This window comes from Phyllobates terribilis, unplaced genomic scaffold, assembly GCF_046119375.1.
Source record: "Phyllobates terribilis strain yellow unplaced genomic scaffold, ASM4611937v1 Scaffold_8__6_contigs__length_399053987, whole genome shotgun sequence".
NCBI lineage: Eukaryota > Metazoa > Chordata > Amphibia > Anura > Dendrobatidae > Phyllobates > Phyllobates terribilis.
This window is the reverse complement of record NW_027362768.1, coordinates 55438398-55452888: the sequence shown is the minus strand read 5'-3', so window position 1 is coordinate 55452888 and position 14491 is coordinate 55438398. Positions and strand designations below refer to the sequence as shown.

At 45.3% G+C, this 14491-nt stretch overlaps 1 protein-coding gene across 1 annotated transcript in view; it reads right to left on the bottom strand.

The window, feature by feature from the left end:
* The window catches only part of COLGALT2 (collagen beta(1-O)galactosyltransferase 2), a 229492-nt gene extending 218494 nt beyond the window's left edge, over positions 1-10998 (bottom strand). Inside the window, exon 1 of the mRNA XM_073642973.1 lies at positions 10622-10998. Within this exon, the coding sequence (XP_073499074.1) occupies positions 10622-10845 (224 nt within the window). The 5' untranslated portion in view covers positions 10846-10998. The remainder of the gene's footprint in view (positions 1-10621) is intronic.
* Positions 10999-14491: the final 3493 nt, after the last annotated feature.

Genomic DNA, 14491 nt, shown 5'->3' with positions numbered 1-14491 from the left:
AGTTTAACATGTCTGATCCTTTATTCCCACAGGGAATACGCCCCTGGCAGAGGTTTCTGGCTGTGGCTCAGTCTTCCCTACCCATTACAATCGATATTCAGGCTCATCTGAGCCAAGCATGTATCTTCATAGGGGAGCGAGAGACTGGTATATTCATCTGGCAGTACATGAAACCGATTTACTGAGTTACAATGCTGCGTGTTTCAGACTATTGATGTAGTAGAAATGATCACCGCTGAAGTAAAAACAAAAGGTGTGAAGATGTAAAGCTGCTATCTCAGTTTAATATGCTGCATTATGTAAGGGCAGAGCAACCGCTACAGTCTGTACTCCTGATAGCCAAAAAGTTTCAAAAATAGCTTGTCCCATTTGGCCAATAGAAGCATGGAAGAACAGAACGGACTCAATGTTATGAGTATGATCAAGTCAGAAGAAGAGCGCTCCTCATCTCTCCTGCCCCTTAGCTTTGTGCATATGCCATAACCTGTCCAACACCCCCCCCATGGAGACAGAGGCAGGGAGACCTCTCTCCTCATGCATACACTACCGTTCAAAAGTTTGGGGTCATTTAGAAATGTCATTATTTTTGAAAGAAAATAAAAAATTTTTTCAATGAAGCTAACATTAAATGAATCAGAAATACACTCTATACATTGTTAATGTGGTAAATGACTATTCTAGCTGCAAATGTCTGGTTTTTATTGCAATATCTACATAGGTGTATAGAGGCCCATTTCCAACAACCACCACTAGTGTTTTAATGGTACACTGTGTTTGCTAACTGTGCAAGAAGGCTAATGGATGTTTAGAAAACCCTTTCACAAGTATGTTAGGCCAGTTGAAAACGGTTTGGCTGATTTGAGAAGCTATATAATTGACCTTCCTTTGAGCTAGTTGAGAATCTGGAGCATTATATTTGTTTGTTCTATGAAACTCTCAAAATGGCCAGAAAAAGAGAACTTTCATGTGAAACTCGACAGTCTATTCTTGTTCTTAGAAATGAAGGCTATTCCATGCGAGACATTGCCAAGAAACTGAAGATTTCCTACAACGGTGTGTACTACTCCCTTCAGAGGAGAGCACAGGCAGGCTCTAACCAGAGTAGAAAGAGAAGTGGGAGGCCCCGCTGCACAACTGAGCAACAAGACAAGTACATTAGAGTCTCTAGTTTGAGAAATCGACGCCTCACAGCTCCTCAACTGGCAGCTTCATATTAAATAGTACACGCAAAACGCCAGTGTCAACATCTACAGTGAAGAGGCGACTCCGGGATGCTGGCCTTCAGGGCAAAGTGGAAAAGAAAAAGCCATATCTGAGACAGGCTAATAAAAGGAAAAGATTAATATGGGCAAAAGAACATAGACATTGGACAGAGGAAGATTGGAAAAAAGTTTTATGGACAGATGAATCAAAGTTTGAGGTGTTTGGATCACACAGAAGAACATTTGTGAGACGCAGAACAACTGAAAAGATGCTGGAATAGTGCCTGACTTCATCTGTCAAGCATGGTGGAGGTAATGTGATGGTCTGAGGTTGCTTTGGTGCTGGTAAAGTGGGAGATTTGTACAAGGTAAATTGGATTTTGAATAAGGAAGGCTATCACTCCATTTTGCAACGCCATGCCATACCCTGTGGACAGCGCTTGATTGGAGCCAATTTCATCCTACAACAGGACAATGACCCAAAGCACACCTCCAAATTATGCATGAATTATTTAGGGAAGAAGCAGGCAGCTGGTATTCTATCTGTAATGGAGTGACCAGCGCAGTCACCAGATCTCAAACCCATTGAGCTGTTGTGGGAGCAGCTTGACCATATGGTATGCAAAAAGTGCCCATCAAGCCAATCCAACTTGTGGGAGGGGCTTCAGGAAGCATGGGGGGAAATTTCTCAAGATTACCTCAGCAAATTAACAGCTAGAATGCCAAAGGTCTGCAATGCTGGAATTGCTGCAAAGGGAGCATTCTTTGACGAAAGCAAATTTTGAAAGAGAAAATTATTCTTTCAAATAAAAATCATTATTTCTAACCTTGTCAATGTCTGGACTATAGTTTCTAATCATTTTGCAACTCATTTGATGAATAAAAGTATGGGTTTTCATGGAAAACATAAAATTGTCTGGGTGACCCCAAACTTTTGAACGGTAGTGTATATCATACTCTTATCTGTAGCTGTAATGTGACGCCATTGTATATTATAACATATTAAAGATTTTTTCCGGGACCACAATAATGATATAACCATTCCTTAACCCTAGAACGCATGACCATAAAAATCTACTTTTTCACATACCTGGGGCCTTTTAGGCCCATGTGCAAATAACATGGAATAACTCAAACAAAAATGACAAACAACTATATACCTGAGGAATACCTAGAGTTTCAAAATTCTAACTAAAGTAATCTTGCAGAAAATAGAAAACAATTAACAGGGCGGGCCTGCGAGGCCCCAGGTATGTGTTCTAAGGTTAAAAGGGATGTCCAGTCAAGAACATATTGATGACACATTCATATGGTACTTCATTAATATAAGATCATGGGTGTCTTACATTCGACACCCTCACCAATCTGCTGTTACAAGCTCCAAGCTCCAGATCTAAACACTGAGTAGTTCCATTCAATGTGTGGCTCAGTGGTTAGCACTGTTGTTTTGCAGCGCTGGGGTCCTGGGTTTAAACACAAAGGACAACATCTGCAAGGAGTTTGTATGTTTTCCCTGTGTTTGTGTGGGTTTCCTTTGGGTACTAAGATTTCCTGCCACACTCCAAAGACATACTGATAGGGAATGTACATTGTGAGCCCCAATGGGGACAGTGCCAATAATGTCTGTACAGTGCTGAGGAATATGATGGTGCTATATAAGCAATTCATAATAACTACTGCAGAACAGTGCCTATTCTTTTGAATCTGTTGTCCTACAGTACTCGTATATGCAGGAGTACATATTGATTAGAGCTGCACAGTACTGCTCCATTCCCTGTGTTTACATCCGGCCAAAGTGGGGATACACCGATCCGATATTGATGACCTGTCCTATGGACAACCTCTTTAATATAGGTCATCAATACCACATTGGATAGGGTTGACAAGTCATGCCATACCTGCAGTGGGATTCCACTATCACCTTGCGCTGCACTTCATACACGTTCTCAGCATCTTTTTGTGTCACATACGCTATGGGCAATCTGTTTGTCTGAAGAAAGTCTACAATAGTCTACAATAGGTCACTGTGGATTGCAATTAAAATTATTTTTTCTCGCATTATACTTGAGTGCCAAGTTCTTCATATATTGGATTACGGACTGGGCCCCTACTTGTGCACCTCCAATCAGGAGTGACTTGTTCTACTATACAAGTACGTCTGAACCGTGAGGCTCAGGGCGAATCGCTGATGGGAGTTCCAGGTATATCATTTCCTTCTTATTTTTAAGATTGAATCCCTCCACGCTGTAAGTACAAAAGTAGCAGTCATTACTATGATTTTGTGGTTCCCTCCAGATCATAGGTAAGCCAAAACAAAAGCTGACTTTCTTCCCTTTAGGTTATGTGCCCATGATCAGGCTATAGAAGCACTTTGGACGCAGTGTATTTATGCTGCGTCCAAAGCGCTGCGTCCGATCCCACATGTAAATCCGCATGTATTCACTGAACCATGCGGATTTATCACACCCTATACATTCTATTGTGGGAATTTCGGTAACAAAAATTCACATGCTGCGGCTCGTAAACCCGCACTGTAGGTGAGTTTACGCGGCAGCTAATAGAAGCACAATGGGCCTGGGATTTCTATAAATCCCATCCACTGTGCTTCTAATGTGGAACGCAGCGTTTTGGTCTCAGCGCAGGTGAGCTGTGCCCAATACGCTGCTAGTACGGGATCGCGGGCACAGACCCTAAGACCACTGTCGTAGTTCTGCTACACAAACACAACACACCACATGTGGGGCCCATGACTTGTCCTAATCACCTAGTTTTACACAAAAGTATACACTTTTCTCACAAGGTCAATAATGTTCCTTCGTTGTTTCTTCACTACAAAACAACCGCAAATGTAGCAAAAGTTGTTTGGTCAATTATGACATCCCCTTGTAGCCATTTTGATCACATTGATAGAAACAGAAGCTTAATCCACCACAACCACTAAACACTAAATACTTAGTGATAAGAGCACCACCACACTCTGATCAACTCTGTCTAAAAGAAAATCTGCCAATGCTCCCCATAGCAACCAATGACAGTGCAGCTTTCAGTTCTTATACTGCTGAGGTAAAATGCAAGCTGAGCTCTGATTGGTTGCTATGGGCACCACCACACTCTCTGGAAGCTGGTTATGAAAATCTTCTCTGCCCTCAGCAACCAATCACATCACAGCGTCCATTAATTTCTAACCAATCTAATGACACCAAAGTCATCCACCAAAGGTCACGCAAAGGGGTGAAAGTATGGTGCAAGAGAAAGCCTATGGAGTCAGTGTTTGTGAAAAAACTTTATGTGATGGATTTTTTTCAATATTTTCACTGAGTTCAGCAATCGAAAGTATAATAAAATCAACCTTTTCAAACAATTTTACCCTTGCAGACCTGTGTAATGTGGCTTATATACTTAGTAGATATTCTTTACTGTCTTGACTGTAAGGGCTCATGTACACGACTGATTTTGTCGGACAAATGCCATCTGTGGTTTTCAAGGATAGCTTGAGAAACATTTCTTTTTTTCTCTCCTTGTCTGAGAAAAACTGATGACAATCTGAGCAAACTGATCAAAGTCTGATAAGAATAATCAGATTGTTGTTCTCGGATATGGAGAAAATGGTTGTATGACCCCATCCTAAAAGCGTTAACCCACAGCTGTGATAACAAATGTAGATCTTGGTATTAACATGATGCTCTTTAAAAGTGCTAAAATCTAGAAACTGCATAAACCTGGAAAAAAAATGTACTGCCGTGGAGAAAAATGAAGGATGCCAATCCAATTTCAGGTGGTTTTATTCGTCAACGAATAGCTTTTTCATCAGGACAAACGACGTCAGGACCACCTTCCACATCAGAACAAACATTCATCAGGACCACCATTTCGTGGCTTGTCCTGATGAAGAAGTTATATAATTCGAAACGCATTGACGAATAAAACCACCTGAAATTGGATTGGCATCCTTCATTATTCTACACGGCAGCGCAGAATATCCAATTTGTTTCTCCAGTTCTATGCATTTATCTCCTCATGGGTCCGCAGCAACCTTAAGACTTATAAGTGCTTGTGTGCACACAACCCATCCAAGTTAGCGCAATCCTGCTTATCTTTCAATATTGTCATCCAGATAAGACCCTTTTGGACCTTTGCCTCCTCTCCAGTTTCTCTCTCAACTCTAGAAACTGTTACTTGTCTCCTACACACAAGACGCTGAGCAGAACGGACAGTGTACAATTCTCTTTTTTCCATTTTTAGATGCTTTTTTACACTTCTTATCATGGAACTGGTCACCAAGTAGTAAGCTCGAGCTTCTATGAACTTCACAAACTATAACAGGCATTCTCCGGGTTTACATTTATAGAAGACAGGCTCTCTAAAAATACAACATAAGAAAATCCACCTTCAGCCGGCAATACACCTTAGATAACTGTTGGCCGAATGCTCATTATGCTGACAGTTACCTCTCCCGGCTTCACCATACTCAAGAACGTTCATGTATTTCCCATAGGGTAAGCTGCAGCCAGACTCATCTGGCAGTGACTTATCTGCCGGCAGATCAGGAGGCACATATACTTATTAAATGGTCAGCCAATCCCACCAAAAATTCACCTTAATTTTTTTCTGATGTACATCGGAGCCATTCAAGCACTGTATATTCACTGCTGTCCTTTATCTTTAATAACCTGGTTGAAGTGACTTCTACAGCCAATCACTGCCAATCAGGGCACTGTGAGCCTCAATGTCCTTGGTCAAAATGTCTATAAGCAGGAGCGCCCCGCTCCCCCCCAGAATGTAGGAAGCGTGGAGGCTAAGGAGCAGTGTGCCCCGCCGAAAATGATGGCACAGCCCCAATGATTTACCTGGGAAACTGCAGAAAATACAACTTATGAGAAGTTGCAGATACAACTGAATGCATCATGAAGTCATGACTCGATGGACTATAATGGATCACAGATGGAGTTTTCATAATCAAAATCAATTGTTTACAAGACACAAACTAAACAAATACAACATCAGTATAAAGAGCAGGCTATACTAAAGTACACAACAGAGACCAGAATAAAAATGGACTATTATTGTCCCACCAGTGCAAATATTTCCCACATATTGGCCACTACCTTACACTGTACACTGAATATACCCATCTACACTTAGTGGTACATCATGTACGGCTCAGAGCTTCTGATTTGTTGGGGTAACATGACTCATAATATCAGGTAAAGACTATGAAAAGAACACATTATTGAACTGTCATGGAAACTTTTCAGTTTAAAGGGGACCGGTCAGGAGATTCATGCTGCTTGAACCACAGGTAACGTGGAATACAGACAGGCTCCCTTATTTCAAATGAGCATGCTCAAAACAAAGTTTTAAAAATGAGGCGACAGAGGATGAAGAATCCACTGGGCAGCTCCCTTCAGCTTCTCCCCGCTCAAGTCAACTTGACCGACAGCTAACTTCCTATGCGCAATTATGTTACGCTAGGAGAAGCTGGAGGAGCCACCATCTGACTCTTCTCCCCATGATTGATATCTTCAATGTGCCTGGCTGGTTTTTAAATGATAATTTCTCTGAAATGTCACAGCCTCTCACAGTACGGGCACATTCAGCCATCCGTGAAAAGCAGTCTGAGATCGGACCGCAATGTTTGGGTTGGCTGCGGGTCTCCTGACCCAAGTGTGACAGCCACATATATTTCTAGTCCATGTAAAAAGAAAAAAAAGGTTGCACTCACCGTCCCTTTAAAATTCCTGTATTGCATTTGTGGTGCCCCTGCGGGTCCAGACGCCACAGAGGTACTGCATCTCAGCCAGAGGTGTGGTATGCCTCTCTCGGGTAAGGAGGGAGCACTACCCGAAACCCACACACCCACATTCAACACCACATCACTCCAGAAGGTAAGGGCGAGATTGCTCCTGAGGGAGAGCACAGTCCCTGTTCCTGTCTGCAGGGGGGAACTAGGTAGAGGAGGTGGGTGGAGGAAGTAGTTAAGGGGAGCACTGGAGGAAGGACTGAAGGTAGAGGGGACCACGTAGAGTGACAGTTGGTGACGTGGGTCACATGACAGGTCGTATAAAAAGTCGGGTAGAAAGATCTAGAAAGTCAGTCAGTCAGAGCAGTTGGTGACAGGAGTCTGTCACAGGGAGTGAAGAGATAAGACCGGAGCAGTGAGAGGGGCCCAGTAAGAGAAAGAACAAGAGGAGCGAGGGAGTCAGTGAGAAGGGCTCCAGAGACAGAAAAAGGATCTTAGGGGCACGGAAAGTACGGAGTCCATCCGTGCGCCCGAATTCACGCTGATCGTGAAGGGATCAGGTCGCAGTAGGGGACCGGCCTCAGACTAGTGGAGGACTGCAAGACTCAGCTAGCAAACCGGAGACTGCGGTATCTCTAAGTGCCGTAGCCAAAACCACACACATTCGCTGAAAAGGTGGCCATATAGGACCAAGGGGACAGAGAGGACGTCGCCCGACAAGGCCCGCGGCTACTGGCTCGGGACACTGTGTGTGAGGAGCAGGGCAGGAGGGCGAGAGCCAGTGCAGAGAGACGACCCGGGAAGGTACACAAGAAGGGGGTCCCGATCAAGTGCACCCAAGTTATCCAAGAGTTGGCTGGCTCACTTCCTCGGAGGACACAGGACTCGGTGGGCTGTAATAACATGGCTAGCAGTTGTAACCTGGAGCACCGTAAAAACTGTGAGTAAAAACTAGAAGACTGCACCCCGCTGTGTCCTTGACTTAATTGCTGCGTCACCTGCCTTGCACTACACCACCAACATCTAAAATTACCTCTTTAACTGCCCTGGGGCCTAGCTCTACCTGTGGAGAACTGAACTATCTCTGCTGTGTCACCAACGGCCCCAGGGGATTTGAGCAGCAGCGGTGGTCACCTATAGCCGGATACCACGAGTGGCGTCACAAAACTTTATCCCCAAAACTTTATTCCCCTCTTTTCTTTATTTATTGACACCCCGGGGCCAAGGACCAAGTCACTGCCACCGTGACTACCCCAATAGAACCGACCGGCCCGGCTACAGAGTATCCCACGGCCCCAGGGGGCGCGTCACATTGCAGCTAAAAACATGCAGGCAGGGGAACAAAGTGGATCAAAGTTGGACGATATTCGTTGGTGCCTCCTGTGCTTCAGCGGGTCCTGAAACATGCAGGTTGGGGAACAAAGTGGATCAATGTTGGACTACAGCCGTTTTGTGCCTCCTGCGCTTCAACGGGTCCTAAGATCCTTAGGACCTGTTGAAGTGCAGGAGGTGCGAAACAGCCGTCGTCCGACTTTGATCCACTTCGTTCCCCTGCCTGCATGTTTTAGGACCCGTTGAAGCGCAGGCGGCACAAAACGGCCGTAGTCCGACATTGATCCACTTTGTTCCCCTGCCTGCATGTTTTAGGACCCGTTGAAGCACAGGAGGCACAAACGACTATCATCTGACTTTGATCCACTTCGTTCCCCAGCCGGCATGTTTTTAGCTGCAATGCAAAGCAATAAAGGACTTTTAAAGGGACGGTGAGTGCAACCTTTTTTCTTTTTACATGGACTTGTCTGGCAACTGTTTTCTCCGGGTTTGCACCCAAGATCCCAGAGCACCAGTTTGCAATATACTGTGTAGCAGGTAATTATATACCAGTGCTTTTGAGATTTTTGGTGCCGATTTTTTTCTTTTTTTTTATCTGCTCTTGGGTCATATACGTATTTCTATGAAGGTGTCATACTTGGTCGGGAGACCTGCAGGCAGTCTGTGCATTGTGGTCCAATCTCATACCGATTTCCATGGACGTCTGAATGTGCCCTAAAACAAAGCAGATGGACAACAGCGATCTTGTCTGTTTTCAGGATAGCCATGGTTCAGGCTGTATGATTCTCTGTACAGGTTTCCTTTAGGTGCCACATAAGTTAGACACTAGAGAAGAAGTAGAATTAGATAATAAACAGTCATTCATAAAATGTAATACAAGGCCAGTAATACCGCAAGCAAATAATAACAGGATAGACATGGCAGAAGAATGCACTTTAATTGATCCCAGCATCCAGACCTCCACCAATCAAAATTTATGACATGTCAAAAGTTTTCTAAAAAGTGCAATTACATTTTGCATAAGGTCATAACAGCGACCACAGAAATCACGCTGTAGAGACTATATTACTTCTGCCACTAAATCTTTAAGTCTAGGATTCCAAAATCTAGTCATATGGTTTATGAGATATTCCCAATTGTTTGAGGGCAGAGTGCAATAGTTCTGCAATGACTCCATCACTGGGTGTGTGACAGCACCGAGCTGAGGAGACATCGGACATGGAGATAACAGGGTCAAACATTTCTACCATTTCTCTGTATGATTCAGATCTGGAGGGTGCAAAACTGAGCAGATAACTTCTTCTACATCTTATAGAGCTCTGGTGCACAATCTTTTTTGGTCCAATGGCTGCAATGTGATACTGAACCAATTGCAAGGGCTGCAATAAAAGTTAATGAGGTATTAGCTTCTGTGACATTTGTGGCGGCATAACGAAAGTATATGGTCTAAGTGTCTAATAGGACGCCTGCCTCCACCAATCAGCTCTCTGTGTTCACATTGAGGTTTTTTACGAGGATTTAGAAATTAATTTGGCTCCAAAATCCACATAAAAAGCTTCAAATCCTCCAATACATTTTATTGGCAGAAAGGTCCCAGAGTGCGGACTCACATTGCGGCTTTTTCACGTTATTTTGAGCATCTTCAACTAAAATCAAGAGGAATATTTGAAGCAATTTCTCTATAAATACGGATGTAGTTGTGATATTGCCTTGTAAATCCTCATCAAAAACTAAGTGAACAAATCGTAGTAATGAAGAGGTCATGCACACACATGGACCCCGACAATAGAGCTTATGGGTGATGTACTTACTGCCTAAAGTCTCACAACTCCTATAAACTAGTGCCCAATGCCAATACTCCTCTCTGAACTGCCAAACGGGTGATGAGACCCCATTCTCCAGATGTGCGAGGCACCCAGAGGTGTCCTCCGAGCTCCATCAGTCCCTGCCCCTCACCACTGCGCCTCTGTGCGGCTGCTCAGTTACCTGTCAGACAGGCATTGTAGCCATATGGGTGGGGGCCGCACAGAATGGCATCAGGGGACGCAGGTGGTCCCCGGGCCGCAGGTTGTGGACCCCTGTTCTAGAGTCATGTTTTCCATGGTTCCCAATGCTGCCCACACAATGGCAGGTGACCTTCTGCCTGTTCTCCAGACTTGGATCTGTCTGACCTGCACAGGAAGCTGCTGATGTGGAAGCAGCACATTCCCTCTACAGGTCAGATGGATCCAAGGAGAAGCAGCAGCAGGTAAGGAGTGCCAGTGCCTGAGAGCTGAGGAGCCTCCATCAGCAGCAGTCCCACACCGACCGCTATACAGATACACCCGTGCACCAGCCTTGCCCTCACCAGATAGCCATCCTGCTCTTCGGGTAGTCCATCTTATCGATGCAGTCCAGGAAGTAGGGCAGCGTGTGCGCAGCATTCCGGGCGATGATGGCGATCAGGACACTGGGCTTCTGCAGCCCGGACTCCGGGAACATGTCCTCCTCCACCGAGAGCTCCTCGGCCAGCACAGCACCCAGGATGGAGAGGGACAGGGGCACAAGGAGCCAGGCACTGACTGCAGCCATGTTCCCCCGAGCTGCCGCTCTGCATACTGCTCTGCTCCTGCAGCTCTATGGACGGGGGATGGGGGGATGGAGCTGAAATATGAGAGCAGGAGAGTGCGGGGGGATTGGATGAGCTCGGGCTGCGGGACCCGCTAATAATGAATGCCATTCATGACAGCACGCAGCTCCAGCTCTCCTGACCCTGCACCAGTCACTCGTGGATCACTATTGTCTCTGGTGGGAACACAGGTCCTGGCTAGAGAGGTCCTCTCCTCTGAGCTGTAGATGAGACATCTGTGACCATACCTGTCCTGAGAGGGGCCATTGAGAGTGCACAGCTAGGGGCCACAGTCTGCAGCAGGCTTCTCATCTGTCACCACTGACACTGATGACAGCAGAGGTACTACACTGCTCAGGTGACCCCAGGACTAGTGACATCACTGTGACACTTTCCTGTGGAGCAAAAGAAAGTTTACACTTAGCAATAACTTTTACTTTTCAACCAACTTACCTAGACTGCTGAATTGTAAACCTGCCTACTTATACAGGGATAATCCTCCTTTTCTATATTGATGCATAATCAAACAGATTTGCTTTTCATGAGTTAAGGAAAGTTGGGTAACAACCAGGGGCATACATAGAAATCATGGGGCCCTATATCAGAAACTCTAATTGCCCCCCCCCCCCCACAAAAAATAAATAAATATTTGTCTGTGTCACAACAGAGCAGATCTCGCAACTTTCCAACCTTTACACATTAATTTCCTCCTACTGAAGTCCTAGATTCCTCTTTCATTGCCCCCATAAAGTATGATGCCAATAAAAGTGCCCCCCAAACACAGTATGATACCCACATGGTGCATTCCTCCACAGTAGCCTCCACATGCACAGTATAATGACCCTACTGTACCCCACTTCAACTCCCAAGGCAAAGTATGGTGACCCTAACACAGTATGATCCCCCAACTGTGACTCCCACACAGCCCTCCATACAGTATAATGTGCCTCTATACAGTATAATTGGCCTACATACAGTATTTTGGCCCGCACTAGCACTCCAAACAGTATAATGACCCCCACACAGCCCTCCAAACAGTATAATGGACCCTACACAAACCTTCACACTGTATAATTGCTTTCATACAGTATAATGGCCCCCCACATAGCCTTCCATATAGTATAATACACCACCGATAATCCTCCATATAGTATAATCCGCCCCCATAATCCTCCATATAGTTTAATGCGCCAGCATAATTCTCCATATAGTATAATGCGCCCCCTATATTCCTTCATATAGTATAATGCTCCCCCCATAATCCTCCATATAGTATAATGAACTTCCTATAGTCCTCCATAGAATATAATGCACTCCCCATAGTCCTCCATACAGTATATTACAAACCTCATAGGGTAAAATGCAGCCCCCATATAGCATAATGCACCCCATAGTCCTGCAGTATTATGGGCGCCACATACTCACTGATTTTAAATTACCGTATATTTTAAATAAACTGACCCGAGTATAAGCCGACACCCCTAATTTTACCACAAAAAACTGGGAAAACATACTGACTTGAGTATAAGCCTAGGGTGGGAAATGCAGCAGCTACTGGTAAATGTCCCCAATCCTGGTATGTGTGGCCTCCTCAATTCCCCAATCCTGATATGTGTTGTCTCCTCAATCCCCCAATCCTGGTATGTGTGGCCTCCTCAATCCCCCAATCCTGGTATGTGTGGCCTCCTCAATCCCCCAATCCTGGTATGTGTGGCCTCCTCATTCTCCCAATCCTGGTATGTGTGGCCTTCTCAATCCCCCAATCCTGGTATTTGTGGCCACCTCAATCCCCCAATCCTGGTATACATGGCCTCGTCAATGCCCCAGTCACTGCACACATAAAAAAATAAACACTTATGCTCACCTTCCTTCCTCACCTCTGCTCCAGCGCTGCTGTTTCCTGTCTGCCAGCAGCTCATGTCGGCATCTGAGCAGCGCGCGCTCTCAGACGCCGAGGTGAGCTGTTGCTGCTGCCGGCACATTCACTCTTCTCCATGCCGGGACTATGGGCGTGGAGAAGCGTGATTATGCATTCTGTTTATTAGCAGGCACTGACAGCAGGAGCTGCCGCTCTGCGCTCCTCCGTGCCCGCTACTAAAGTGAATGAATATTCCCTCTTCTCCACGCCCATGGTAGTGGAGAAGAGGAAATATTTATTTCCCTTTAGCTGCGGGCACACGTGGTAGCTACAGCAGCGGCTACCGCGTGTGCACCTCTCCTCCACCGCCGCAACCTCCTACTCACCTATCCTCCTCGTTCCCACACTGCTTGGGGCCCTCCTGGCTCACGGGGCCCCCTTGGCTTACGGGCCCCATAGCAGTGGCGTGGCCTGCCGCCATTGGTGGTACGCCACTGGTAACAACTAGCAATGAGCGAGCACTAAAATGCTCGGGTGCTTGTTGCTCGGGTGAGCAAATCATAATGCTCAGGTGCTCGACCCGAGCCACAAGCCCAATGTAAGTCAATGGGAAACTCTAGGGGAGGTCTGCAGGGAGCCTAAAAATTGCCCAAATCGATGAGAACAGTGCTGAAATATCATGGGAACAGCATGGGGAAGACCCCTGGAAGCATTTCTGACTCCCAGGTCACTGCTGTGAGCAATGTTATCAGAGTATTACGCCACTTTTATGGACTGACAATACAACATACAAAAACTAAACCAAAATGGATTTTCCTGGAAAAAACGTTAAGGAACATCATTTCCAGGGTAATAACTGGTATATAAGGCAAAAGAAAAATGCTCCTCCACACCTTGGGCTATGTTCACACGTAACTTTTTTTTGCGTTTTTGCACTCTTGCATTGCTTTCAATGGTGAAAAATACATTCATCGGAAAATGTAATTTTAACATTTTACTACCTTATCTCCCCATGTGGTGTGTGAGACATGATCAGACACATCCTGTTTCATTTATGAAGGCAGGACTCTGAAAGTCACAAGCCTATTTTTACAGGGCCTTCAGGCGGCCCTTACTATTGCTGAAGGGCCAGCAGTCGGCCCTCACTATTGTTAGAGGGCCATCAGCCGGCTATACTTTGTTGTTCCCATTATAAAGGAGTGAGTCTCCTATACTGTCATTGCACATGCAGTGACTGCAAGGACTGACAAAAATTTGGACGCACGCCAATACTACTTTGAAGAGAAGTAGAGGAGGTCCTCATTAAAAAAAATGTTACCATTGTTAAGGAGTGGGTCTCCTATACTGGTAATGCCCAGGCACTAAGTGCATGGGCTGAAAAACATTTACCCCGGGGGGTATACCTGAACATATTGTATAACATACAGAATGTTAGAGGTATGCATCTAAAAAAAATGTGGGTGTTGCATTACGTTCACCCTGGTGATATGGTGGTGGAGAAGGAGGAGGACAACAGAAAATAGACAAAATCAGGAAGCGTATACCCATGTCTGGGTGTGAAGAGGTGCATGGGAATATACTCCCCCCCAAAAAACACTGGATTTTACTTTATGTTCCGCTGCTATCATCCGGTGGTGTTGGAAAGTCTGGCCCAATCCATCCCTTGTTAATTTTGATAAGTGAGCCTGTGAGCATTTTCAGTTGACAGACAGATGAGTCTCTCAGTTATAATTCCACCGGTGACACAAAAA